We start from the raw sequence: 24,870 nt of genomic DNA on the forward strand, positions 1-24,870 counted from the left end.
TGTCAGTCTCTTTTATATGTAAAAGTTGTTTTAAGCATTAATGGTCTTGAGCTGAGTTTCAAAGCTGAAAACATTTCCAGAAGTGCGCACTTGGTGCTCTAAGAATTAACTGTCAAAAGGAGAAATAATCCAGTAGTCTGCTCCATGTCACCAATGAAATGAGGGGGGAGGGTCTGAAATCCTTAGAAGTACCCGACTTGGCAAGGGTGCGAGGACCAGGGGCGGCTCCAGGCCCCAGCACGCCAAGTGCGTGCTTGGGGCGGCATGCCACGGGGGGCGCTCTGCTGGTAGCTGGGAGGGCGGCAGGCAGGGTGCCTTCGGCAGCATGCCTCTAGAAGGTCTGCTGGTCCCCCGGCTTTGGTGGACCTCCCGCAGGCGGAGCACTGCAGAGCCACGGGACCAGCGGACCCTCCACAGGCATGCCTGTGGGAGGTCCACCAGAGCCACGGGACCGGCAAGCGGCAGAGCGCCTCCCGTGGCATGACGACGTGCTTGGGGCGGCGAATTGTCTAGAGCCGCCCCTGGTGAGGACTGAAATCATTAAAGGGAAAATCCCTTCAAACGAGAAAGGAGAAGAGCATTTGAAATCCTCAGCAGGAATCACACCTTGATATGTGGCTCAGTGTGGTCTGAAATGTTCAGGGAGAAATTCTTCTGGGAATAGAGAATGAAGAGTGTTGAAAATTTCAGAGGTGTTTACTTCCAGCATAATACATAAATCATTAATAATAATATCTGTCTCTTAGCTAGAGTTTTTCATCTGTAGATCTCAAAGCAGTAACATAGGGTCTGAAATCCTCAGAGAGGGTAAATGTTTCTGAAACTCCCTCTGATAACCACAAAATATAACATAAAAGTAACTACAGGTAAGCACAGCACATGGATGCAGTAGGCTTTCTTTTATAGGGATAATACCTCCATGCAGCCAGTCAAATAATATTTGGATACTTGATTTCTACTGGAATGATGCTGGAATACATGCTAACTCTGGAAATGTGAGCTATTTACTTCACATAGCCTACAGGCTCTTTTTGAGCTGCTACTAATTAACAGTACAGCTCTGCATTTGTCCTGTTTTTTTTGTTGTTTTTTTTTGGAACCAATAACGGAGCCTTTGGAGTCATTCTGGTCTAGCCCTTCTTTTGGCTGAACTATGGTTGCCATCTATCACCACCCTCAGTTAGCCACAAAGGCTGTAATGGCCTAATATTACCCCAGAGCAGTTGCTAAATTAATGAAGAATGGCTCAGCCTCTTCCTTATGGTTAATGATGCAGATAGGTGGAGATTTTCCCTTGTGAATATACCCTTGCTACAGCTCAATGTAAAACCAACTAGAGGAGAGAGGGTTCAGACAGAACTAGCAAAAAGCAGATTGGGCCTATTTCTGTATTCAAGCCCTGTGTTATTTATTCCACCACCAACATAACCTGAAAAATTTCGCTTGATCTAATAGGTTTGTGTGTATATAATGGACAGATAGAATAAAATTAAGTAACTGATATCCACCAATCCAGTGGATTAAAAACTGCTCTGCTGTTGTCATAAACAGGCAGGATTATTGTAAACTGAGTCATCCTGATATCAGAGGTGCATCATAAACGCCTTAAGAAGAACTACCAGCGTAATGAGAACACATAGGCAAGTATGTGTTACAACAGAAAGCCAGTCACTGGATAGCAAATTCTCTCAAAGGTGCCGAAGACACAATGGAAGAGGAAATCCTTTGGATCCTTTGGCCTGGATTTAAATTATTCCAACTGAAAGTGAATGAGAGAAAATTGATCCAGAGTTATTTTCCTAGCAGCAGAAAATGTGGTGATTTGATAGATGTTAAGGTCAGAAAGAACCATTATGTGCATCTAATCACACCTCCTGTATAACTCAGACCCTAGAATGTCACCAAGTGGTTCCTTCAGCCAGCCAGCCATAACATGTGACTAAGCCAGAGCACATCTTTTGGAATGACATCCACGTGTATCAGAGCCAGCTAGCTAACAGAAAATCTTTCTTCTGCAGTGACGTGCGGTTAAGGGACATGGAGGAAAAGACATGGAGGCTGTGACTAAATTTAGAGCAGCGAGGCCAGGATTACTGGGACTAGGTCCCAGGACTGGCTCTCAGAAGATCTGCCATATTCTATTCCCGGCTTTGGGACCATGATCGAGGCGCTGCATCACTGGGTGCCTCAGTTTCCCCAACTATCAAATAGAGCTAATCAAGGTTTTGTTTGTTTTCCCCATTTTACAGGGTAGGAAACCAAGACACAGTTGGGACCTCTCTACACTACAGGTCTGTAGTGCATTTGTAAGCTGCTGACCCCCCACATGTTGTTCAGAGCCTATGGACAACACAGCTCCTAAAGGTGTGTTTGTTCTGTGCTTATCCCCTATGTACCAGCAGGGCTGGACGGCCTTTTCTCATTGTGCTGCAGGGAGCAGGTTCTCGGTACTAAGCGTCTGAAGAAGCTCTCAAGGACTAATTTTTTTAAAATAATTTTTATCAATGAATTGGGAGAAAACATACAATCACTAGGTGACAAAATACTGGCAGAATGGTAATTACTGATGAGGAGAGGCCAGTGATACAGAGCAATCTGGCTCATTCGACAAGATGGGCCCATTCAAAGAAAACAAGTTTGACCAGAGCCAAATGCAAGGTCCTATACCTAGCAGCAAGGCATGCCAGCCACACCTACAGAAAGGAGAAGTGTATCCAGGAAAGCAGTGACTCTGAAAAGAATTTAGGGGCCATAGTGGAGAAGACACATGAGATCTCAGTGTGATGCTGTGGTGAACAGGGCTAAAGCCATCATTAGAGGTCCTAGAAGAGCCATGAGTTGGATAGGGAGGTGACACAGTATCAGTGAGACTGATATTGGAATACTGCATCCAGTTTTGGTGTCCTCATTTGAAAAAGATGTTGAAACATTGGAGTTGGGGCAGCAAAGAGCTGCCAGATGTTCTGAGGGCTAGAGAAAAATGCCTTCTAGTGAGTTATTGAAAGAGCTCAACCTGTTTAGCTTATCAAAAGTCGAGTGAAAGGTGACTTCATTGAAATGTTGAAGTGCCTTAATGGAAAGAAAATATTGGGTATTAAAGAGTTCTTTAATCTAACAGAGAAAGGCATGACAAGACCCAATGACTGGAAGGTGAAAAGAGACAAATTCGTATGACAAATAAGGCATAAAAGAGATGATGATTCACCACAGGAACAAGCTACCAAGGGAAGTGGTGGAGTCTCCATCTCTTGATGTCGTTTAATGAAGACGAGATACCTTACTGGAATGTGTTTGCCCAAAAAGTAGTTACTGTGGTATACAGGACGCCTGTGATATGCAGGGGGTCAGATTAGATGCTCTAATGGTCTCTTCTGGCCATAAAGTCTACTAATTTCTGAAAAGCTGAGTGTAGCATTGGGAGCAGCCTCTGATGTTTTACTGTCTAGCTCGCCTGCTTCCTAGAATGAACACTCATTGAGTGGGGTCATCCACAGGGAGTAGTTCAAACCTCCAAAGTGTCTGGCACTGCAGGGGAGGGGTGGGTGTGGCAGTGATATCACAAAGGCCTTTTGCAGGACCTCAGCCTATTGGTCAAAGGTGGTGGGGAGGTGGTGACCTCACAGAGAGATGCTGACATCAGCCAGGCAGGACAGAGCCACAGGGCCAGGGAAACCTTGGAGACCCCTGTGGCTTTGATTCAGCAAGTCTCTTTCTCGAGGTCTCTCTTTGAGGACTGAGAGAGTATTGGAGTTCACATATTTGAGCATGAGGAGGAACCTCTTTCAAGTTTTCTCCTTCCCTTTTACTGATTTTACTCGAAAACAGACATCCTTGTTTAGAAAGTAAAAGCCTCCGAGAGGTCTGGAACCTCTTCAGTCTGATTCATCTGGTGACAGCTGAATTGTAGGCATGGAATACACTAGCTTAAGGTGGCAGAATTTTATTCCTCACCTAGGATTTTGTCCCTTAAAATCACTGGGGACATTAGGGTTTGTCCTTTTTGTTTTACCCTTTTCTCCATCCCTCCCTCCTTTCTCTTCCTCTCTTACTTATTTTGTCCTTTCCCCTGTTCTCCTCCCACCACCAGGAGGTAGGGGTGTGCGTGCGTGCGTGTGAGTCAGTCACAGGGAGTGCTCTGCTGCTCCCATTGTGGGAAGACCATCCATAAATGTGGGACTGAAATAGTGCTTGGACAGTGATCTCCACTGGTGACCTAGGGCATCCTTTGGGCTCTCTGGTGAGAACCCTCAGCCTCCCACCCCGTCTCTACCCTTATTGGCTGAGTAGGGGGTTACTGACAGGGAGGAGACTCAGGTCATTGTTGTTCTCTTTTAAGACCAAGTAAATAAGTCATAACCAGTCATATGTTTGATGAATTTTGCTGCTTCTCTGCATTAATTGTCTCTGAGCAGTTCATGATTCACTCTAACATTCCAGTTCTCCTAAAACACTTGCTGAATAATTACTATGAACTGTTGCTGGTTTGGCGTTCATTTGAGAGCACTTTTTTCAGGTCATTCGATGTATAAAATTCAAGATCTGATGGTTAGTTTGAAAGTCGGGGCTCTTGGGTCATATTCCCAACTCTGCCACTAACTGGCTCTGTGACCTAAGACAAGTCAATTCTCCTTTCTCAGCCTTAGCTTCTCCTTCTTTCAAGCAGGGATAACAATCTGCTCCTACCTACCTCACAGTGGGGGAGCAGTGCATAATATGAGGTGTCCTATCATGTTTACTCAGATCAGATTATGACATAATAGAATAGCTGAAATATTCTATTTTATTTGTATTTTAAATTGTTAAGAGCAGCAACTACTTAGCTCAGACTGAAGCATCTCATCTAATTTTTGAGATCTAAGTGTCTCCTCTTTGTGTGCGACGAGACAATTTAACACACTGTGACAAACAGGAGATGCTTTTGTTTTGCAACAAAATATTTTTTCAAAGAATTTTCATCCCACTTGTTATGATTTCAAGAAACAAACTGATTATTCTGAATGGGATTTTCTGACAAACAGTTTCAATGAAATTTCTCCACCATCTCGATTCTTGGGCTTTATCCCTGCCTCTGGGGAATTTATTGTCTGTTAGAACAGGAGTCAGGACTGGTGGCTTCTCTTTCTGCCTCTGCCGCCACCTTGCTGTGTAGGCCCTTGGGTAGGTCACATCCCTTCTCTGTACCTCAGGCTCCGCATCTGTCCAATGGGAACAGGGACAATTCTTGAACTCTGGGCAGTTGTGAGCCTGGGTGAAATAAGGGGCGTTAAAGCCATTTGTGAAGGAGAAAGGGGAGTTTCACAGTGTTGAGCAACAAGGAATTCTAAACTTTGCTAAACTGTCTAGTCTGTGGAAACAAGAAATGGTCGGGATCAAGTTTTAACCGTTGTCTTTTTTAAAGCCCATTCAGGGATGTGAGTCCCACTCTTTTAGGTACCTGGAGTTCTTTGCCAAGAGGAAAGAATAGGATTCTGCCTCCATTTTGGTGGCCTTAGCAAACCAGGTGCTGTGCCCCAGTTCTCGTCTGAGACCCCCAAAAAAGAACATCTTCCCATCCATTAACAAGACAGTACCTATCTTTAAAAGGGGAACAAAGAGAACTCTGGAACTTAGAGACTAGCTAGCCTCACTGCCATACCTGGAAAGATACTGGAACACATTATTAAACAATCAGTTTGCCAGCACCTACAGGAAAATTTGGTTCTTAAGACTAGTGAGCATGGATTTGTCAAGAACAAATCATTCTAAACCAATCCTATTTCCTTCTTTGAGAGGGTTATGGGCCTAGTGGAGGTGAGGGTAAACAGAAGATGTGATCTATCTTGGTGTTAATAAGGCTTTTGAGACCGTCCCATAGGACATTCTCACAAGCAAACTAGGGAAATGTGGTTTAGATGCAATTAATATAATGTGGGTGCACAGCTGGTTGAAAGCCCATACTCCAAGAGTCTTTCTCCATGTTTGGCTGTCCAACTGAGAGGTACACCTAGTGGGTCCAGCAGGGATCAGTCCAGGGTCTGGTACTAGTCAATATTTTCATTAATGATTTGGAAAATAATGTAAGCAGAGTCAGGATAAGCTCTACATTGACATCTGGTGGAAAGAATTTCAGAGAGTGTATTTGCATAGGCACGCCTACCCTATCCCAGACTGCCAAGCTGTGGGACTGCTTGGTGACAAATTGCTCACCCTCAGTTGGGTGGTACTTGCTAGACAAGGGACATGGGTTCCAAAACCCAGAGAATTGAGAGAGGCTGGGGACAGGTATCTGTGTCTGGTGGTGCAGTCTTGCTGTGGAGCCAGAAGCACCAGTTCTAGCCTCTCCTCTCTCCACTGTGGAATGTCAGAGTTGATTTTTTTATTCCCTTAAGAATTTAAATACAGGTTACTGAGCTGAAATCACTTTGGGCTAATGATGCACTAGCACTGGGGCTCCCCTACTATGAGCTGGAATCACTAAGCGCTGAAAATCACTAAAAAGCTAAAATCACTGAGCTGAGAGCACTGAGTACTGTGCTAACTAGTGGGGAGCCCAAAGCTATACTGTGGAACAGAGCTGCTGGCGGAGTGGAGCAGTTGTGGGGACGGCTGGAGCGGATCACGGGACAGCTGGTGGCAGCGGAGCGGCTGGCAGAGCGGAGTAGCTGTGAGACAGGTGGAGCGGCCCACAGAGCGAGCAGAGCCAAGCAGTTTGCAGGGACAACTGGAGCAGCTCACAGGACAGCTGGTGGAGCAGAGCAGCTGGCGGAGCGGAGCAGTTTCTGAGGATGGCTGGAGGAGCAGAGTGGAGCAGCTGGTAAAGCTGAGCAGTTCGTGGAGAAGGCGGGAGCAGAACCCACGGAGAGGCAGGGCAGTTGGCCCCGGACCACGTAAGGTGCCCCTTTCTACCAGGCTGGGGGGAGAGACCTCTGCAGATAGACTCTCGAACTTTGGGGCTGCACTGACCCAGGACAGAGACTTTTGGGACTGTGGGTGATTTGGGGGTTGCTGGACTCAAGAGCCCAGGAAAGAGGACACAGCCCAATTTCCTGGGGTGGGTCTTTGCTCACGGTTTGGTCTATGAACTCTAGTTGAGGTGTTTTTCCCAATTTAGTGTTTGTTGTTTATCTCATGTATTAAATCTTTTCTGCTACACCGAGACTCTGTGCTTGCGAGAGAGGAAGCATTGCCTCTTTGAGGCGCCTAGGGGTGTGTGTAAGATTTTCCCAGGTCACTGGGTGGGGGCTCGAGCTGGTTTGGCATTGGGTTATTGAAACGGAACCCCTGGATACTGAACCCGGCCCTTGTTGCTGCCAACTCAGAGGGGCAGAAGGGTTACATAGAGTGGAGAGTATGCTTCTAAAATTTCCAGATGACACCAAGCACTTTGGAGCACAGGACTGGAATTCAAAATGCCCTTAACAAATTGGAGAATTGGTCTTCTTGAGCCAAACTCCATGGGTGGGCCCCTCTTTATAGACAGGGCTGTAGTGAAACCCCAGAGCCAAACACACCTCCTCCTGGGCAGTGCACTCCGACCTTTAATGGTCAGATGCTGCTTAGCACTGTCAAAGCAGCTTTTCCTGGGGGAATTCTCCCAGCACTTTCCAATAGTGAGAAAGTATTAAATCCCCATTTGACTGCTGGGGACAGAGCCATAGAGGGGGAGCAACTTGCCCAAAGTCCCACAGGTCAATAGGAAAACCAGCAATGGAACCCAGGAGTCCTGACTCCCAATCCCCTAGTCCAGTCACTACAGCAGAGCACACACCCGCTCAAAGGTAGGGAGACTGGACATGAGGGCCTGGTTGTAATTGCCAGCTATGGGAGGGAGTGTGCAGCAGTGGTTAGTGAAGGGGGCTGGAAATAAGGACTGCTGGGTCCCACTCATGGCTCTGACATTTGGTGTGACCCTAATTCCCCTCCCCAGGTCTGTTTCTCATCAGTAGGGTTGGGGTCGCAGTCCCTACAGCCCAGGGAGGTTGAGAGGTTCCAGGAAGCTGTGTAAAGTGCTGGGATGTCAGGAGCTGGGAGGCACTGTCACCCCCGCACTAGGGCAGTGTTCTGCACCCCCTTCTGCTGGATGAGTTTCTCTGTCCCTTGGCAATAAGACAGACTCTTGTTTTCACAGCCAGTCGATTGCCCATTGTCATCACCCTGCTTGCTGGCTGGGCAGGTTAACTCCTCAGGTCACCACCCTCTACAGCCTGCCTTGGGCTTGAAGAGTGAGGAGGAGGGCAAGGGACAGCTGGTGTCCCTGAACATCCGCCACCCATCACTCCATCACCTAGAGCAAGTGAGTGACATTAGCGTTCCTCTGTGGTGTCCCCTGTCCATCTGGGGAGAGGTAGAAAGAGGGGGAGAGAATCTCTCCCAAAGGAGATTGGATTTGTAAACTGCCCCTAGGAGCCCCTCACTCTCAGACCAGGGAGGCAGGGCCAGCTTTAGGCCTATTCCACCAATTCCCCTGAATCGGGCCCCACACCTAAGAGAGCCCTGCGCCCAGTGAGAATCCCTTCCCTGGCTAGAGGCGTCTTTTTAATTTTTACGCACCTGGCGGTGCTCCGGGTCTTCAGCGACACTTCAGCAGCAGGTCCTTCTCTTGCTCTGGGTCTTCAGTGGCATTTGGCGGCAGGTCCTTCAGTGCCACCGAAGACCTGGAGCGAGTGAAGGACCCGCCACCGAAGTGCGGCTGAAGACTCAGAACACTGCCCAGTGAGTACAAGCCCCATGTGTTTTTTTACTTTTTTTTTTTTTTTAAGTAATCCCTGCCAGGGCCCCGCATTTCCTAAAACCGGCCCTGCGGGGAGGGGCTTCTCCAGAGCCATCTCCACTGTGTTTGGAAAGGTCCCAGCAAGGGATTCCCAGCCCTTCCCTTGTGGGAGACTGTTCCCCAGGCTGAGTCTCTGAGCTGGGCCAGACCCTGTGAGCTGCTGAGCACGGAAATCAATGGGAAACAAGGGGGGCTCTGGGCTTGCTATGCCTAAGGACTTTGGCATGGGGAATGGTTTCCCAGGAATAGCCAGGACTCCTGGGTTCTGTTCCTTCTCTAGTCTGGGGGAGAGTCTGGCCTGGGACAGCAGGAGATGTCCAAAGTGACTGATGGTCTTTGTGACTGACCTGAGTGCTCAAAAAGGAGGAGACTCCCTGGGTATTGCAGCACCCAGGGATGACAAGGGGGAATGTTGGGAGCAGATTATGCAATGAACTCCTACCAGTGTGTGTAGATTCCACTCCCTGCATCCCTGTGGGGAGAGGAGGAGCTGCTCTGGCTGAGACAGGGAGGGATCAAAAAGGTGGGTTAGTGAGAGACTGCCTTGACCTCAGACTGTCACCTGCTCCCCACTCAGTTCCAAGATGGCCAGGCTCCTGAGGATGTTCAGGAAGAAGGCTCTGTAGGTGGCCCCAGAGCCTGAGGGAAGCAGCTGCCATCTTCCCCAGGAACAGAGTGGCCCCTCCAGCCTCGCTGGTGGGGAAGGAGCTCCCGGCTGGGCCAGGAAGTGGAAGTGCCCAGCCTTCCGGCAGGTACTGAGATGGGAGAGGCACTGACCAGGCTGAAATGGAGCTGGGCCAGGATGTGGCTGGGCAGGCAGGACCCAGCCCAGGAGTGGAACTGGGCAGGGTGGCTCTGGGGCTTGTGTGGGAAGCACCAGCCCCAGGAGCCCAGCCCTGATTCCCAGCAGTAGGCATCGCCCTGCCCAGTCACTGAGGACCTTCCAGCCTCCCCAGGGCAGGAGGTGGAGGATCTCTGTCCCAGCACCAGCAACTTGGCCTGCTCTCCATGGGACAGCAGCAGCGCCTGGGACTCGGGCAGCAGCGAGGCTGATGAGTGCTGCTGCTTTGTTCCAGGTGAGGAGCCAGGCTGGGCTCAGGGAGGGGTGAGGAGGGGACTGTGAACACACTGGGCCTAGACACTTGACTAGTGCTATGGGGGTGAGTCCACAGCCCAGGTGTCTGGCTTGAGCCACATGAACTCCACTGACACTATATGCTGCCACTGCGGTCCTTGATGCTCCTGTTGTGGGAAGGGGCAAGCACCTCCTAGGGAGTGTGTGTGGGTGGTCTTTTGCTATGGGCTCCTGAAGGAGCTGGGGGCTGAAGGCATCACTGAGAGGGGGGAGTGCGGGACCTGATTTGCCCTCGGTCCTGGACATGGGAAGGAGGCACATTGCCCCACCATGCCCGACCTTCCCCCAAATGGCAGATGTCACCCTTCAGGGACTCAGAGGACAAGGAGGAGGAATGGGTGGATGTGGCCACAAAGGAAGCTGCTCTCAAGAACATCCGAGAGCAGCTCCAGGGCCAAGAAAAGGTATAAACATTCTGCAGCTGTGCTGGAACCAAGATTGCCTCGCCCCATATCAACATCCTGACCCCCTGCAGAAGGTCTTGTCTCTGATGATCCACCAGCCCTAATGGAGACCTCTCTCTTACATGATCTGGGACATCCAAGATGGGGGTGTTTGTCACACACCAGCTGAGATCTCCTATTCCCCTTCCACCCGCACAGGCACTGTCCCAGTTCTTGACCCTGCTTGTGTAGGAGTTGTGGGTGATTTGGACAATGGGTGGGTCCCCACTATCCCTCATTCAGGCCTGAGTCCTGCAGCTGTTAGGGTAGGGCAGAAAGGTCCCTGGCTAACTGGCTCTCTCTCCCCTAACCCCACTCCTGGTGGGTGCTGGATGAAGCCCAGCAGGTCATGTGCCTGCACGCCATCCTGCGGGTCTTGATGCACAGCAGAGAGGGCAGGACACATTGGAGCTGCACTGCTGCAAAGTGGCTGTGGTGAAGAGGATTGTGGTGAGCGAGACACAGCACCCAGCAGCTGGAGGGTGGACAGAGACATGGGAGGGGCAGGGATCTCCCCGGGCCAATGGATGGGGGATGGCTGGTGCTGGAGGGGCAGCTGAGGGCAGGGATTGCTGGGGCTGAAGATTGGGGAGAAGAGACAGGAGAAATTCTGAGATTGGTCACTAGTAGGCAGAAATCGGAGGAGTGGGAGGCAGGGGGGATCCTGCTGGCTGTGCGGGGCATTGGCTGTGTAAGCTCCTCACTGGGAAGTGTCAGTGAGGCCCGAATCTCACACTCTAGGTCTCACAGGAGCTCATTGAGGAACTGCCTGATAACTCTCCATCCGGTGCCATCCTCACAAACTTCCTGATTGCTGTGGGCAACCTCAGGTACCAAGACCCTCCTGCCTGATTCTCCTAACCCTGGTGCTGCTCAGGCCCAGTGCTGGGAGCCACTGCCCCTCCCACTCTCAGGTCACCTCCCAAGGGTGGCTCCTCTGACAGAGGTGGTGGGAAGATTCACTCTCTCCTGGCTGGGCTGTTCTTTTCACTCCAGTAACATTGCAATGGCTTTGGGGAGAGACTTACTCCCAGGATCAGATACAGGAGGGGCGGCAGGGTCCAGGGAATGGGCACTATTTCTACCCTGCCACTGTCTGTCTGGGAAACCTTGGCCTGGTCAGTCCCTGGCTCAGTGCCTCAGTTTCCATTCTTGCCAGCCTGTGTCTATTTCCCTGCAGTTTCATGTCCATGTTGGTGCCAATCCCACCCCCACACTGCACAGTTTAATACTGGCTACTCTCTCTTGTCAGCATCATGACACCTGCCCTGGAGCCAGTGTTGGAGACCCACCTCCTGTGAGCTGCCCTGCATGCCATCTTCACCCTGGGCATGGAGAAGGACACTCCTCAAGTCCAGGTAGATCATGCTAAAGTCATGGATTGAATAGCCAGCTGTCATCCTGCCATGAATCCTTGCTAATTGCCTGCAGTGGGATGTGAATGAGAGAGGCCAGGATCTGTGTTTGGGGGTCTCACCAGTGCTTCCCAGAGACCCCTCTTCCCATCCTGTGGCAGGTGTAGCCCCAGTTTCCCTAACTCTGACCCATGGGTCTCCCTTGCTTTGCAGGATATGCATAGGGTCTTGCCAGACCTCCTGGATGCCATGCTGGGGAACCTGCTGGCAGAATCCCCAGACACCGACAGGCTCCACTACATCTTGGCGGTGAGCCCAATGAGAGGGGTGGGGGCAATTTTACCTTAACTCTTAGATCCATTTTCCAGTCTGTCCTCCTAGCTGGGCACCCAGTGGCCATTCTCAGTCAGGGCAGTCAGTGCAATGCAATGTCAGGCCCTTCCTCCTTGAAGGACAGAGGAAGGAGCTGGGACTTCAAGCCAGAGCTCTGCCTGGTTCTGTTAAGCACTAACCACAGGCTCCTGGCTGGCTTGGGGAGTGGGAGTCTGAACCCCTCCTGTGAGGTCCAGAAGATGGCCCTCAGAGAAGAGTCATAGGAGGACCCCAGAGAATCAGCCCTTCTTGCCGATGGGCCCTGAGATTCCTGGGAGGATTGTGCTCACACTCAGTCCCTTCACCCAACCAAGGGGGAGGGGTCTGTCTCCTTCCTGGTGAGCTGTTCAGGAATCAGGAGTTCAGGGAGGACGGGAACAGCCCTGACACCGAACATTGTTCCAGTTTAGAGAGACAATGACAAGTTGTGACCTGCAGGATTCAAGCAACGTCTTGGGGGCAACAATACCCTTCCAAAGCTCTGCAATCAATGAATCAGATATTTCACCTTGCACATGTCTCAGCCTCCTGGGGATGGGTGTGTGTGTCTCATTTGCACAACACATGCACCAGCCCATTGATCCCAAGCTACCTCCTTTCCCCACAGCACATTAACTACTGGGTCATGTCCAGGGTGTCACAGGAGAGAGACAGGGCCATTAGGAGCAGCACAGCTCTGCTTAGATTCACCATCATCCTCCCTGAGTTTGATGTAAGTGACCTCTGACTCCAGGCGTAGGTGGGCTGGCTCCAACTAGCTATAGGATCTGCTGCTGCAGGGGCTGTGGGTTAGGAGTGTTCCTCTTGGGGAGGCAGAGTCAGAGCAGAGAATGAGATTGGCTTGAGTCAAGTTCTTCTTATCCTGGTTAAGTGGTGACTCTGGGCTTTTCAGGGGATCATGCTGCAGGTTCATGCCTTCCTGTCATCCTAGAGCACCTGGGAAAGCAAATACTCATGGAAGGCCCTGCCACATCCCTGTGCTCCAGGCTCCCTTGGGGGCAGAGGAAATTAAGGGTTTAGCTCCAGCTCCTATCCTCTAGCATCTGCCGCAGAGGGGCTGAGGGGAAGGAGAGTCCTGACCCAGGCGGGGACTGGGAGCTGATGAAGTCCCCTCTCCCTCTTCCTTCCATTTGAACTCAGCAGAATTTCCCAGTATGGGTCACCATGTGGCACAGCTGGCTCTATTCATCAGTGACCCAGCCAAGGACATCAGCCTGCAGGCCAGGGAGGGGGTTTACTGGCTCTACCACCTGCTGCTGCACCAGAGGGGTAAGGAACCCAGCTGGGAAATGGCACCCAATAGAAGAGTGAGACTGGGACCCCAGCCAATTTCTCTCAGACTGAGCTTGGCTGGAGGATGAGGCTCTCTCTCTCTGTCTGTTCTATACCAGCCTCTGCAATTCTGTTGGGCCACGCACGCACTGAGGACTCTGCCCACTGTGCAGCCACCAAGGGGATTGGAAGGACACAAGCACTGCAACCAGAATGACAAATGTGTGTCTCTTTCCTAGGGCTGACCATCCATGAGGCTGAAGACCTGTGGTGCTGGGATTAGCACCAGGACAGTAGGCTCTTAGGCTACAAGAACACAGCCAGAGTGGGGGAGGTAAGAACACTCTGTCAGGGCATGAGATAGCTCAGGGAGTAGGGGTGGCTGGGTCCCCTGCAGTGGCTGCCTCCTGGGGCCACTAGACGGAGATGCCATTCTAGTCCCAGGATTTGGAACCTGGCTCTGGGCAATCTGCTCAGGGCTGCCCAGAGGATTCAGGGGGCCTGGGGCAAAGCAATTTCAGGGGCCCCTTCCATAAAAAAGAAGTTGCAACACTATAGAATACTACATTCTCATGGGGGCCCCTGCGGGGCTTGGGGCAAATTGCCCCATTTGCCCCCCCCCGGGCGGCTCTGCCAACTGATAGCATAAAGGGTGAAGCAGACTCATCCACTTTCCAGTTCCTTTTTTACACAATCTAGTAAAGATCCAAAGCAGAGGGGAAGGAGGGTGGGTAGTAACATCCAGTTACAATAAGGCAAGTAACCTTTTTTTTCCTTCAGGTGCTGATCCCTACATGCATTCCTATGTGCATTCCATTGTGGATGACTGACAAGCATTACTCAAGTGGATGTGAGGATGCAGATGGCAGAGCCATCTGGAGAACCACTGTCCTAAAGGAAGAGTCAGTGGAGTTCTATAATAGAGCATAACGTCTCGCAAACATAAGTTTTCTCCCTTGCAAGTAGAAGGCATGAGTATGACATACATTGAGGGAGTGAAGTGTCTCTTCTTCAGAAGCATGTGGTTTCAGAAAAAATACAGGTAAGTGAATTGACTGATTTATGTGAAATTCCGAAACTACTTGGGGGGGGGGGGAAGCATGTTGGATGTAATCGTAAAGAGACTTTGTTTTTATGGAATATAGCATATGGCAGTTCTGCCTTTAGAGTTCCCAACTCAGGCACCTATCTGGCTGAGGTGATGGCCACAAGGAACGCAACTTTCATTTATATGTGAGACATGGAACATGTAGCTAATGGTTCAGAGGGAGGCTTAGTGAATGCTAAAAGTATAAGGTTTAAGTCCCAATGAGGAGCTGGTTTCCTTACAGGTGGGAAAGTTCTGATTAGGCCCTTTGAGAATCTGCCAGTCAATGGGTGACTGAAAACTGAATAACCATCTGATTGTGGATGGCACACACTGATTGCTGTCAGGTGGACTTGTGTAGAACTCAGAAAGCCCAGCTGTTTTGAGAGAGAGAAGATATTTTCTCACATTTTGGACTATCTGCTGATGCAAGAGATGCATTTTTCTGCTGTGCCCAGATGGAAAAATGCTTCTACTTGGCTGAATAGTATTTCCTAGTAGAATGTTTTCTGCTATTATTAAGAATGGTTTGTACGGCTTCAGAGCGGGAATGTTCCAATGTTGATGCCCATCCAAAAACCAAGTCACAAGGTGAAATGCTTTGAGGATGGGATGCTTGATCTTGCCCTTCTCCTGGGTCAAGAGCTCAGGAATGCACTGGATGTTGATCGGAGGTTCAGATGGCAGTCATAAGAGATTTGGGAACCAAAACTGTATGGGCCAGTTGGCAGTGATGAGGATGACATGTGCCCTGTCCCAATGAATTTTCCATAGGACTGGGGAGGTAGGAGCAGTAAGGGAGGAAAGGCATAGCTCAGCTGCTCTGAACAAGGGAGCAAAGAACCGCCCTGAGAATGTAGTCTGAGCGCTACTCTGAAACAGTATATGTTGCTTTTCTTGTTCGTTTGGGAGGAGAACAGATCCTGGTTGTGGGTCCCCCACTGAGTGAAGATGCTGTTTACAACTTATGAAGCATATAGTCTGCATTGGAGTGAGGAGAGACATTTCCAGATAGTCAAGACAGGGGAAAACAGTGAAGCTGTTCTGTCTGAAATGAGCCCCTACTACTAGAAAAGTCTTGGTAGAGACCCTGAGGGCAGTAGTGAGACCGAATGGGAGTACCCTGTATTGAAAGTGGTCAGGGCCAACAACAAATTTGATAAAAGGCCTGTGGGCAAGATGAATATCCATGTGAAAGTAAGCGTCCTTCAGATCAAGAGCTGTAAAGCATGTCTTTTTCTATTATTAATAGGATTATTGATACCAGAGTGACCATATGAAATCTCAGCTTGCACATACAAGAGTTAAGATTGCAGAGATTGAGGATAGGTCTCAAGCCTCCCATTATTTTGGGAACTTGGAAGTACACAGAGTAAAAACCTTTCCCTTTGTGTTGAAAAGGTATGTGCTCTATTGCTCTCCCCTGGAAGAGGGATTCCACTTCCTGCCTGAGAATCCCCTCATGATGGTCCCTGAAGAGGGACAGGGATGGCGTTTTGGAGGAGGTAAATAAGTAACTTGATATCATAGCCGTTATGGATGATATCTAATACCCACCTGTCTGTTCGTATGGCACTCCAGTTGTGGAAAAAGAATGCTACATGTCTTTTGTAAGGGTATGTGGGGATTGAGCAGTGGTGTCATCATAAACAGTTTTCAGCTCTCAAACTCCCATCAAAGACATCTTTTTGCAAGGAACAGGATTGAGATAATGCTGTAGACATGGCAGGTGCAGGGAAAAGAAACTTCTGTACTCTGTCTCTTACAAGGAGGGTCATAAGATTGATGGTGATAAAACTGTTTAGAAGCTGGTCTAGGTTAGTAAAGTTGCCTGTGATACTTCCTTTTTGGGGCAGATGTATATACTCCCAGGGAGTGGAGGGTGGCCCTGGAGCCCTTCACTGAAAAGATGGGTTTCATCAAAGGGTAGGTCCTCCAACCTCACTGGGAAACCCCGAGGAGTGCAATCATGACTCACAGCACATCACAATGGCCACTGCCATCAACCAGGATGATGCATCTGATGCATCAATCACTGATTGGAGTGAGGTTCTGGCCACTAGCTTACCCTCTTCAATAATGGGGTATCAGCGATCCAGAGGCAGAGGTTGGTACCAAAAGGCTCTGGATCTCCTGTCTGAACTAACATTTTTGTAGAGGAGGAGACAATGAGTCCTCTGGCAATTTGGATCCTATCAAGTAAAAGAAGAAAGGGTCCAGATCAATGGTAACAGTGACGGTTCAGATGGAGGAAAGGCATAACCAACAGATAGAAGAGGGGATAGGTTTCTATCAAAAGCAATCACTCGGTGGAGTCACAGTCTCCCTAGTGGAAGAAGGTCCCTCATGATGAGTGAAACTAGGGCTTGGGAAGAGTAAAGACATCCTCTGGTGCACTAGTAGTCTTTCACCTTCCTGGAGTACAAGAGGTCTGATGGGGCAGGAGTAGGAAGAGGGTTCCATTTGGCCAGAGTATGAGACATTGATAGTACCATTGGCAGTAAAAGCTCAGATTGTGCCAGAACCAATGGATCTTGACTTTTTGACTTGTATGTTACCAGTGGAGTGGACATCACTGGTATGGGGTCGGGGTCTGGTACTGGTAGAACCCTGGATTTATGGACTTTAGAGTTGTGGCCCTGGGATTTAGAGGTTGAATGATCAGATTTACTTGATTTAGGCAGAGTTGCTTCTGATGCAGACTTCAAGGAAAGACCTGCTCAAGGAAATGCTGCTTGTGCGAGCATTCTCTGCCTTCCTGATGGGAGGTCTTTGGGTATGGATTTCCCTGCAGCCAAAGCCAGGGCTGTGCGCCCCCACGGCTTTGGCTGGTGCCAGAGCCACTGCTATGTGCCCCTGCCCTGTGACTTTGGCCAGAGCTGAAGCCTGGGCTGTGTGTCCTCCAACTCCTGTGGCTGAAGCAGGGCCTGGAGCCGGGTTGTGCTCCCCTCATTGGCGGTGAGGCTGGGACTGTCAGTCCCCACCATCAGGCTCCAGCTGTCATTCCTCCCTCCCCAGCCTTTTCTCCCCCATTAATTTTAGTAAAAGTCATTAACACTTAACAGCTCCCATTAATTTTTGTTGATTGTCTGCAATCTGTCAGGGACTTTTACTAAAAATAACCGTGACAAAATCTTCCCCATACTCATGGGTATGGCCAGGGAAAGAATGGCAGATATTACACCTAGCCACAACATGTGCCTCCTTGAGACAGTATAAGCTGTTATGGTGGTTGTCACTGACTGAGAAAGATCAAGAAACACAGTTTTTTTAAGCCTGGAGTTCTGGGCATAGTCCAAAACCTGTAGAGGTATGGGGGTGAGGTGTTTCCCCAAGGCAGGGACTCTAACTAGAAAACTCTGCTAAAACTATTAAAAACTTACTAACTATACAGAACTATATAAAGAGGCACCAAGGCAAACTTTGAAATGTTTACAGATTGAAGAAATCGAAGGAAAGCTCTGTACACTGGAGATTCTAACCCAGGCCACATGGCAGTAAGAAGGAACTGGAGAAGCAGTCAGTTCGTTCCACCCTTTATACCTTCGTTGGAAGCACAAGAAAAGCAAGGATGCACGTGTGGACCAATGGATGCTGCTTGTAAGAATTCTCCAGTTCTAGGAATATGGAGCATACACTCACAGCCACAGTGGAATACACATAGGGACCAGTACTCAAAGAACCACAAGCATCTAGAGGATATTTGGGAGACACAAACTCTGCCTTTGAAATCCAACTAGAAATACAACCAGATTGTTAGCTTCACTTTAGGGCCTATGTCCATTAGAACTCTCATCTTTTAAGGATATTCCAAGGGATTTATAACAGACAAATATGGGGCTATGGTAACAAAGTGCTTCAAACTGTAACATCACTTATAAGGACATTTTCTTCGTGTTTTTAGCCTACTCGCAACAGGTAGAAGTTAACCACAGCACCTACAGCATGAAAGAAAAAAAGAAAATAAGGGGAAAAAAGAGAACTATTGGAATAAAAACCTAGCCTTCAAAAAATCCATTCTAAAGCTTACTTCAGTAATTTTCAATGTCCTTCCATTGCACTTTTATATTTTGCTGAGAAAGTTCAATTTTTTTGTTTAGAAATTTTTATAAAAAACCAAAGGTGATGACAGAATTTAATTCCTCTGTTGCAAAAACCCTAGATAGACACGCCCTCTCTTTGGGAAAAATAAATAATTCACAATTTTACTGCACACTGTCAGCTTTCATTCATTAGACTCAAACTCTAAGCCTTCCAGCAGCTCCACCTATTAAAACAATTTGCCCAGTGGGCATCTGGTGGTGCCTTGGCACATGTATAAAATCAGCACAAGTTAGAGCAACCCTGGCATAGTGTATAGCAAATTGCTTTGCTTTTTAAAACTGAAGCAGAAGATTTTAAAAGCTTTTAAAAGCAACCATGTCTGGTAAGGGCTTCCAGGGTTTTAAACAACACGCAGAAGGGGAGGTTCAGGATGCTGGTAAGAAACAAATATAATTTCTCTGTTCGTTGTTCTGAAAAAAAACAAGGGCTAGTTTCTACTCTCACTTACACCAGTCTAAATCTAGAGTTACTCCACTGACTTCAGTAGAATTACTTTGGATTTAAATTGAGAGCAGAATATGGGCCTGGATCTATTTTTGTTTGTCCTGAGGCTGGTTTTGTAAATCTCATAATCTCAAAAACAACAACATATTTTGGTGTTTTATTTGATAGTACAGTGAGAATCCAATCACTTTATAGATGGGATTAACCAATCAATGTCTATTATTATTTGAGACTGATTTTTTTTTACCACCGCTAAAGGGAAAAAATACTGATTTTACTGCTCCTGAGAAGCAGGGAGGAGGGATAGCTCAGTGGTTTGAGCACTGGCCTGCTAAACCCAGTGTTGTGAGCTCAATCCTTGAGGGGGCCACTTAAGGATCTGGGGCAAAATCAGCACTTGGTCCTGCTAGTGAAGGCAGGGCGCTGGACTCAATGACCTTTCAAGGTCCCTTCCAGTTCTATGAGATAGGTATATCTCTATTATATTAACTCACACTGACAGCATGGGAGAGTAGTCTCTTCTGTTCACAGACAAAATAACTGGAACATAGGGTTTGGTCCTGCCACACTGCAGCAGTGGTTTTGCCACTGACTTCAGCAAACACAGAATCAGAACCATGGGCTCTAGTTAGACAAGCTTCTCTGTTAAAGAGCCTTAACCATGATTTGGAGAACACCACTTTCAGGATTAAGAACCTGACCCTGGAATGAGCTCCATGTGGACAGCCCCCCTCACCGGCATGGAATTTACTGCAGGATAGGGTTCTAAGATGATGGCTCAGCCTTTATGTCTGTTTAATAACAACTTACTTTAAAATTTCATATTTTGCTAGCAATTCATTACTTTTTATTCTGAAGCATTACAAATATTTCATTTGTTATTGTTGTTGTTTTTTAAATAGTTACTGCCTCTGAGCAGTGTAACCTCTTTCATACCCTGCTCTCTAAACTGACCTCTGTTGAAGAAATTAGATTTAACCTGTGGTGGGTGTGTTTGCAACCTGGAGTGAATAACAATGCTTTGCAGAAATCAATTTTAATATTTATACTGACTAAAAATATAGACTATCTATAATAAACATAATACTTTGGTTTTACTCTCTACTATGAGCTTTCAGATTTCTCTGGCTTTAAATAAAAACCTCTATACTTTTTATCATAGGGGATGTTTGATGTATTGCAATAACTATAAATATATTATGACTTATCGTGCATCAGAAGTTTATATTTCAACTTAACATACAACAATTTTCTTTGTAAATTAATATATCCAGTCTCTATATGGCTTATTATATGCCTTAAAATATGTTTGCTGTAGATTTAGGTACCGTCAGCTGAAGCTACAGTTTGTCATGAGGTTACATGACCTCCTTAGCCAAGAGCAGATCTTCAGCAGGTAGAGACAGCACTGTTGGATACAATCCAAGGCTCTAATCCTGCAAATACTTACGTGTGTAGTTTAAGCATGTGAGTAATCCCTACTGACTATAAAGGAATTATTCTTGTGCTTAAAGTTAAGCATATCTGTAAGCATTTGCACAGCAGTGGACAAATTTTAATATACAAACAAAACCCAGTTTATTTTGGTATCTACAGGTTTTATATTTCCATACTTGGGGAGTCCAGTTTCCAGAGATGCTTATTTTGAACATCTCAGTTCAGATGTTGCTCCAACCACACTCAAAAATGCATACAATTAACATATCCCAACCTCTTTAACTGCTCAGTTGCTAGCAATCTAGTTAAACAGCATCAGTTTAAGTCATTGTTCAACTATTACTTCTAAATTGATTCTAGAATCCAGGCTGTGATGCTCAGTTTCTTTCTTAATATATTTGATACTCCTTTTATGGCTTGAAAACAGGTACAGAGAAAGGGTATATAAACTGAAGTTGTCCTTCAGGGTATAGACACCTTCTCTTGCATTTACTTTCATTCTTCTTTCCTTACTCCATCTGTTTATGTTAAACCAAATGTACAGATGACTGAAAATTGGATTACCTGGGGAGGGGTCCCCCCAGGAGGGCTACAGGAACTCCCCTCTCTCAGCTCCTAGCTCCACATGCTGCCTCCGCCCAAAGGCACCAATGGGAGCTGCAGAACCTGGGCTTGAGGTGGAGCAGAGACAGCATATGGAGCTAGGAGCTGGAGGTCACCATTTCCCAGGAGTTGGATAGGGAACTTGCCCCAGCCCTGCTAACCCTCCTCCCCCCACACTCCCCAAGCACCTATGCCCCCCCCAGGCCACAACACTTCCCCCAAAAAGCACCTGCAGTGCCCCCAAGCACTCACAGCACCCTCCCAGGTCACACACACACCTCCGAGCACCCATGGTGGCCCCCCAGGCCATCGCTACTGAGCCTGCCCCCCACCAAGTTTTAGTGAGGGATATATAGAAAAAGTCATGGACAGGCTGTGGATATTTGTTCACTGCTCACGACCTGTCCATGCCTTTTACAAAAATACCCAGGACTAAAACATAGCCTTAATCATGATACACTGACCAGAATTTTTCAATACAATTTAACTCCAAATCAGTGTGGATCAGACAGAGGTGCAGGGCACTTCCACTGGAGATTTCTATTGCTGTATGAATAGATGTTCAGCTCAGAAGAGATTAGGAAGTAAATGTCATTTAATGTTAATGTTTAATGCTAGCATTATGAGCTCTTCTCAATGTGGTATATGCACTCCTGTAACATAAGGTATAAAAAAAACAAAATGTACCTAGCTATGTTTCTAAATGCCACATATTTTCAGTAAATTCTTGTCATTGATAAGGCAGGTCACAGATAGTCACCCAGATGCTTGGAAAGTGAGACTGTGCTTTCATAAACCGCTTATATCTTTGATGTAAAATGGCTTTTAGAGGGACATTCCCACATAATTTCTCATTATTGTTTGGTGTTCTGCAGTTGATCCATTATATTTTTACCTCTTGTTTCTCTAGCTCTTCCTTGTAAACATACCCCTTTCCCTTCACTGGCCTGTCATGTCTCCATCATTCTTTCCTTCCTGAAACCTCACTCCTTCCAAACAGTCTGCAAAGACTATTTTACCCTTTGAGGAAATGTTAACAACCCAGATGACAAAACATCTTCAAAACAAGAAAAGGAAATACATAAATAAAAAAACAGCATCATGGAATTAGCAATATGCAGCTAAATGCCACTGCTAATCACATCATTCTCTCTCTCTCTCTCTCTCTCTCCCCTTACATTTTGTCGTCTTATCTATCACTAACATGCCCAGAACACTATTGTTGCTATATAATCGCATAGCACACTTTGCTGGCTTATGTACCTCATACAGATACCCATCAGCAATCTGCATAGCCTCAGCCTATTCTCTATTAATAATCTTCTGATATACTCCCACCATGGTCTACAGCCTGTTAAACATGCAGCAGAGCCAATGGTCATAAGCACTTCATGGATTGTGGTGTGGAGAGTATGGGACGAGAGAAGAGGAGAACGTAATCGTTAACAGGTTAAACACATTGTTTTTCCTAATTACAGCAAATGCGCTGGGAAAGTCTGCACAGCAGGTAGTGAACCAGGCTACAGATGCATGTCAGAAAGGTATGAGAAATTATATTATGTTAAATGAAGGCAAAACTGGGCATGAAGGGAAAGCTAGCAAAAGACAAAGCCATCTTAAAAAAAAAAAACCAAGAAGCATACAATGAACCAGGGCCAAATCCTAATGTTCTTACTCGGTTTTTACTTGGTGCTTTCTCAGACAAAACTCCCATTGATTTTAGTGCGAGTTTGACCTTACAAAAGGATTTACTAAAATGTGAGTAAGAATTTCAGGCTTTGTATATGTAGTTACTCTTGTTGTAGCCATGCCAGTCCCGGGATATTAGAGAGACAAGGTGGGGCTAACTTCTGTTGGTGAGAGAGAGACCTGAAGAAGAGCTATGTGTAAGCTCGAAAGCTTGTCTCTCTCACCAACAGAAGTTGGTCCAATAGAAGATATCACCTCTTCCACCTTGTTTCTTTGTGTATTTACTAGCAGATTCACTACAATTTCTCACTGATTCTCTATTTCTATAGCTCACAGTATATTTAGTATTGTGTTCAAAGTTCATCATTGATCACAGTGAGGGTTCTGGCAGTAGTGCAGTCAAAACTTTGTCTATCTTTTCTAGAGGCTAAGTAAGCATGTGGTGTATCTTGATTTCTCCAGCTCTAAGGGCAGGAGGCCATAATGATCCCAAGCCCAGCTCCACTACGTGGAAGCTCAAGGAGCTGCAGATCCAGCAATGATGTCAATCATTAAGTGGTGCTGGCAGCCCTACGGCTGTTGCGAGGGGTCTATTTGTGTTTCCTTTCTGGTGATGAGAATTGCCAGAGAAAAAAAACAAAAAAGGTCACTAAGAATGATGGAAGCATTAGCAACTTTGGAGTCTAAATGTGCACTTATTTGAAAACCAGAAGTTAAAGGTAATATCGTGTTCTCTCCCTCTAGAGCAGGGCCTCTCACTGGTTATGACACCCAGGGAGTGGGGTTGTAGCAAAATTGCCAAAATATGGCAGCTGCAAGAGAACTAAAGGGACACCAGGAAAAGCTTCACTCCTTCTTGCTGCTGCCATCCCCTTCCCTGCCATTCCAGCTCCCCTACAGCTTCCCATTCCTCCCGCTTCCCCTCACTATACACAACATTCTCTGCTTCAGGGAAACACTGCTTAAAAATGGTGAGAAACCAGTGATTTTGTTCCTACAGCCTCTCTCAGCGTGCAGCTCCTTGCATAACTAAATAGTGATTTCCTGAACTTATGCAAGCTAGGGAAGGGAGGGGCGAGGAGGAAGCACCTCCATACATTTCTTACCCCACTGAACAACACCACTCTCCCTTTCATCAGTACCCAACATCCACCCATACCTACAGTAGCCACTAAAACACCTATCATCCCACAAAGTAGCATCCACCCACTCATCCAGACAGCACCTTCACCATTCCTAACCAGCAGCTCCCCAACATCCATCAGTTCTAGCACCAGTATATATATCCCGCCACCACCACCCCAAGCTGCACTAGCAGAGAGAAACTCGTCTTTAGAAAATGTAAGCAGCTGGTATCTGGTGTAGTGAACATGAATCATATGGTGTAACGTACACAGTTTGGTGTAACAACGATAGGGATATTTGAGTCAGTTTCTCACTTCCCCATTCCACGATAAATATGAGACAACATACATTTGAATGTATTGACTTTGCTTTTATGTTAGCTGCTTCTCTGTCTTTCTCAGGTATTGATCAGGCTTGCAAGACTGCTCAAGAAGGTGTAGAAAAAACAACTGAACAAGCATCAGAAGCCGTGTCTGGCCTTGGGAAAAAAATTGGACTTAAGAAATGATGATAATTTAAACAAAGAGTGTGAGATGTTGTAAAATCAATGTTTGCACTGCAATTCAGTAATCATTTGTGCAGAAATATGAAAGCTGTTTGCGATTTGGATTATTTACTGTGCTTAGCATTATGCCATATGCAGAATGCTCATCCACTAGTTTAAAAAAAAAATCTTGTATGATCTAGTCATAATCTCCCATTCAACATGAATCATAAAAGTTTCAGCAGTGACTAAAGTATTGTCTGTCTCATACAGTATGTAAAGGTTGTTGATACATTAGTTCAATGTACCTAAAAATTTAAATGATGAAACTATTAATACTCCTGCCATCACATAGGTAATAAACAGCAGAAGATTTACCCATGGCATTCATGTTTTTTTTCCCAGCCAGAGCTAAGCTGTTGTTACATTTCAAGCCAAATGTTCATTTATTCTAAAATTTTAAAATAATGGATAAAGGAATAAGAAAAACAGATGATCAAATTTCTTTCACAAAGGAAAAATAACTTATCACCTATAAGTACACTGGTTAATTATATAGAGCTCTCCACCA

The 24,870-nt window shown here is 46.9% G+C and overlaps 1 protein-coding gene across 5 annotated transcripts; it reads left to right on the forward strand.

Annotated features, from left to right (window-relative positions):
- Positions 1 to 7,992: 7,992 nt before the first annotated feature.
- Positions 7,993 to 24,614, forward strand: ADIRF (adipogenesis regulatory factor). 5 transcript variants are annotated; one of them, XM_030571047.1, is made up of 8 exons: positions 7,993 to 8,272; positions 11,069 to 11,157; positions 11,580 to 11,685; positions 13,566 to 13,660; positions 14,107 to 14,368; positions 15,815 to 15,918; positions 22,480 to 22,542; positions 24,217 to 24,614. In XM_030571047.1, exons 5-8 carry the CDS (start codon positions 14,298 to 14,300, stop codon positions 24,321 to 24,323), a joined length of 345 nt encoding a protein of 114 aa, XP_030426907.1. In that variant the 5' UTR covers positions 7,993 to 8,272; positions 11,069 to 11,157; positions 11,580 to 11,685; positions 13,566 to 13,660; positions 14,107 to 14,297; the 3' UTR covers positions 24,324 to 24,614. The 5 variants fall into 5 exon arrangements, with proteins under 5 accessions (XP_030426907.1, XP_030426908.1, XP_030426906.1 ...); XM_030571048.1 differs by lacking the exon at positions 11,069 to 11,157 and adding an exon at positions 11,896 to 11,991; XM_030571046.1 differs by lacking the exon at positions 7,993 to 8,272 and adding an exon at positions 11,896 to 11,991 and having other exon boundaries at positions 10,855 to 11,157.
- Positions 24,615 to 24,870: the final 256 nt, after the last annotated feature.

This window comes from Gopherus evgoodei, chromosome 7 (genome assembly GCF_007399415.2).
Source record: "Gopherus evgoodei ecotype Sinaloan lineage chromosome 7, rGopEvg1_v1.p, whole genome shotgun sequence".
NCBI lineage: Eukaryota > Metazoa > Chordata > Testudines > Testudinidae > Gopherus > Gopherus evgoodei.

What these genes read in the sequence shown, in the direction of transcription:
- ADIRF (XM_030571047.1), top strand. Translation starts at nt 14,298, where the DNA reads ATGAGTATGACATACATTGAGGGAGTGAAGTGTCTCTTCTTCAGAAGC. An exon ending in GGGATGGCGTTTTGGAGGAG is followed by an intron (nt 15,919 to 22,479) that starts GTAAATAAGTAA and finishes TCCTAATTACAG; the next exon opens with CAAATGCGCTGGGAAAGTCT. An exon ending in TACAGATGCATGTCAGAAAG is followed by an intron (nt 22,543 to 24,216) that starts GTATGAGAAATT and finishes TGTCTTTCTCAG; the next exon opens with GTATTGATCAGGCTTGCAAG.